The sequence below is a fragment of the Tamandua tetradactyla genome, chromosome 3, assembly GCF_023851605.1.
Source record: "Tamandua tetradactyla isolate mTamTet1 chromosome 3, mTamTet1.pri, whole genome shotgun sequence".
Classification (NCBI taxonomy): Eukaryota; Metazoa; Chordata; class Mammalia; order Pilosa; family Myrmecophagidae; genus Tamandua; species Tamandua tetradactyla.
In genome coordinates, this window is record NC_135329.1 from 199,392,878 (window position 1) to 199,396,671 (window position 3,794).

The 3,794-nt window shown below is 37.8% G+C and overlaps 1 protein-coding gene across 1 annotated transcript; it reads right to left on the minus strand.

Moving 5' to 3' along the window:
* Positions 1-2,935: 2,935 nt before the first annotated feature.
* Positions 2,936-3,592, minus strand: LOC143675881 (AP-3 complex subunit sigma-1-like). The gene is made up of 2 exons (XM_077151799.1): positions 3,221-3,592; positions 2,936-3,064 (listed from the first exon to the last, which is right to left on the minus strand). Exons 1-2 carry the CDS (start codon positions 3,590-3,592, stop codon positions 2,936-2,938), a joined length of 501 nt encoding a protein of 166 aa, XP_077007914.1.
* Between the last annotated feature and the right edge of the window lie 202 nt (positions 3,593-3,794).

Consider the following 3,794-nt stretch of genomic DNA (forward strand, 5'->3'; position numbering starts at 1 on the left):
GGCATGGCAGGCAATCATTCTTGCCTGCTGAGCCACCATGGCCCAGCCCTATTTCTGAGGTAGAAAGAGAAAACAAGACTTTTGCCATGTCAAAAGAGAGTGCGGCAATTCAGGGAAAAATGTTTACTGCAGGATTTCAGTTATGTTCAGTGACTTAAATTTCACGCAGAAAATCTTGTGTTTCATGATTTCAAATTCTAGGGTTGCAACTGTGTAAAAAAAAAAAATTTGTATGTAGGAAAATGCCTAGAGGTAATTTTCCCAACACATGATCCAATTTTGTCTTTGCATGATGAGATTTCAAGTGGTTTTCTGCAGTAATTATGCCAGGCTCCTTAAGAATGATTTGTAATTTATTCTGTTGGGGACCCAGGATTCTTTTATGACTTAGACCAATTTTTATGTTAATTTTTCTTCTTAGAATCTGGAATTAAGGATTAATGGGTGTTAATGCTGGATTACATCGCAGCCTGTAGCACAGGATTAATTTCAGTTTGTCACAGGGAACTCTCTTCCAGATGAACAGCTAGTTTCCTTGTCACTTCTCCAAGCCAGTGGGAAAATATTTTCTGTTCTCTTTTCATAAATGACCCCGTCTCAATTTTCCCTTTAAGCCTTTCCTCCTATTTCTCCATAGGCGTGAAGTTCCCAGCCCCAGCCTCTAGAGCCTATATCCAGGGCTGATAAAGACCCTAGAAAATCAGTTTCTCTTCAAGTTTTCCCTTTGGCCTCAAATACCCTTTCTTTCTTTTTTTGCATGGGCAGGCACTGGGAATCAAATGCAGGTCTCAGGCATGGCAGGCGAGAATTCTGCCACCGAGCCACCATTGCACCACCCCCTTTCTTATTTTTTAATAGTGATAAAATATATCTTTTAATTTACTTTGTTGAGACAGAGAGGTGTAAAAAAATAATAATAATTACTAAAGTGGACATCAGGCAACGAAAAAGGTGCTTTAGAAATCCATTACTTTGAAGTTTGTTTAAACTAAGAGAAAAGTTCATAATGTTTTCATGCTATACACAAATGGTTCTTTATGGGAAACATTTAGTTTATTTCTTCATTCATACATTCATTCATTCATCCAATTACTAGTTACTAACAGATCACTCTGTGCCAGGCCCTGGTCATGCAAATAAACAAAACAGGCATGATTCCTGTCCTCACAAAGTTTCCAGACGGGTGGACAGTAACAAGCTTTGTAATAAAATCACCCTGGGTCTAAATTCAACTATGTCATTACTATGTATTTAAATTGCTTAAGCCTTTCTAAGCCTCACTTTTCTCTTAGGGTCATTGTGAGGATTTAACAAATTAGCCTAAGAATAGGGTCTGGTAATGTGCAAGTTTATTTCCCCAAGAGTATATAACTTGTAACTAGAGTAGGACTCAAACCCAGGAATGTCTGGCTCCCACAGGTGTGTGTGCGTGGTCTTTTTAACATTTTTTATTGTGAAATATAGCATATATATACCAAAAAGCAATAAATTTCAAAGTATATTTTAACAGGTAGTTTTGAAACAGATTTCAAAGTTTGATATGGTTTTTCCTTCTATCTGCTCCAAGACACTAGAGACTAAAAAGAAATATCAATATAATGATTGAGTAGGCACACTCATTTGTTAAATCCTAACTTCTCTGTTATAACTCCTCCTTCTCCCATGACCCTTCTCCCAGTCTTTAGGGAAATTTGGGTTATGCCCATTCTAGCTTTTTTCGTGTTGAAAAGGGATGTTAGCAATATGGGATGGGAGAACGGAACTGGATGGTGTTCCTGGAGAGACTGGCACCTCAGGGTTTATCTGGCCTAGGAGTCATCTGGAGTTTTAGGTTTCTGAAAAGTAAACTTAGTGTGTGAAACTTTTGTAAGATCTCTGATAGGGCCCTGGGAGCTCTTTAGGTTAACAGGAATGATGAAGGTTGGGGTTCGGCAAACCTTGGTAAAAAGCAATTATCTAGCTGAAGTTTGCATAAGAGTATCCTCGAGATTAGACTTTCAACTTTATTTGAACTCTCTTAGCCAATGATACTTTATTTTGTTATATTTCTTTTCCCCTTTTTGGTCAGGGAGGCCTTGCTGATCCCATGAGGACACGGCCAGACCCATATGTGAAAAACATGTCCCACGTCTCCAGGGAGACTCACATCCTTGGACATCATGTCTCACATAGCAGGGAGAGTAATGATTTTACTTGCAGAGTTGGGCTTAGAGAAAGAGGCCACATCTGAGCAACAAAAAGGTCCTCTGGAAGTAACTCATAGGCTTAATTATAGGTAGGCTTAGCTACTCCACTCCAGAAACAATTTTCAGAAGAGCAAGCCTTAAGACCAAGGGCTTGGTCTATTGACTTGGAAATACACAGAGTTTGAGAGAGTATCCAGGGTTTCCCAGGTGGAGAATAGTTCCATATTATTGGAACTATTTCCAATAGTTTAATAGTTCCATATTGTGTCCCAGTCCCTCATGGGACTTTATCAATACTTTTTAATTATCTGCCCAACATACTTTGGGATATATCTGGGTATTACATTACACTATACAGAATTATAAGGCCTTGTTTCTATTCTGGGTTCCATGTACATAAATGGTTCTTTAAATAACAATTGTGACAAATAGGAAGAATTAAGAATTAATGCTGATTTGTGATCCATACAAAAAAAAATAACATTTTTGGTTGCACATACGTTAAAGAAATATCTCAAACACTTTTCAAAATACTGTAGTAGCCAAAAAGCATATCTTTAGATGGGTATAGAAATGCTATTTGGAAAACGTTAAGTACTAGAACTACTTAATTTCTTTAAAATGGTACCTAGACTTAATCTAAGAGCAAAAGTTAAGACTCCCTTCCTCAATTTTTGGTAAGCAACTGTGTGATAAACTTGGATGACTTTTCCCCCGGAATTTTGCCTGGAAATAACCTTTTAATTGTTTTATTTAAAAGAAGAGAGGTTTAGCACTTTTATACTGATGTCACTAATATTAATATTTGGGGGGATCTCATGAAGATTCATATTCTTTACAACTAGTACAACATGGGCTGGAGTTCCTGCTAAGCTGACCTGAGAAAAAATCGCTGATGAAAAATCAGCAAATAGTGTAAACTATTTGCTCATATTCTCCAGTTTATTTTGTGCATCAATTTGTATAACAGTCTCAGTCATGTTGGTCTCCAGTACCATTTCCCCCAATACTATTTCCACAAAAATATTGTGAACCTTGTCTACAGGGAAAATTGAATCCAGTTCACAGACATTTTCAAAACACTTGTCTAATGTTTCCACAAATACCTGAATGAAATCTAAAATGTCAAGTTCACTTTCTGAGGAACTCACACAGAAGACAAAGTATAATGTGGCATGATGTCTGTAAATCAGTTTGTTGTCTGATCCTCCTAGGTAATTACAAACATTTTCATCCCTTTTACATGCCAAATGGAAAGCCTCCCTGATGAATTCTTGTGTGTATTCACTGCACAGTTGGTGGAACTTGGAAAGCCACGGCTTCTGAGTGGAGATGAAGACTGTTTTGATCATGGCTGGAGGGGTGGACTGTGTGGGTGCCGGGGGCCAGAGTAGGGGCTGGTGCATGAGCTTTGTCTTGAAATCTCGATGGCCATCCTTCCCCCTCAAATTCCTTCTTAATCTTTTGAGGGTTAACGCTTTCTTTCAAGCTCAAGTACAAGTGTTTATCATAATTGACCAGCATTTAAATTATTTGTAGTGAGGTTTCTGTATCTATTCAATCCTCCCTGGTAGTGAAATTGCAATTCTAGGCAAAATTTGTTTTTGT

Bases quoted from the DNA above. Each gene is read 5' to 3' on its own strand.
- LOC143675881 (XM_077151799.1), bottom strand. From the start codon at position 3,592: ATGCACCAGCCCCTACTCTGGCCCCCGGCACCCACACAGTCCACCCCT. The intron at 3,065-3,220 runs GTTCACAATATT...ATTTTTTCTCAG, and splicing joins CAATTTTCCCTGTAGACAAG to GTCAGCTTAGCAGGAACTCC.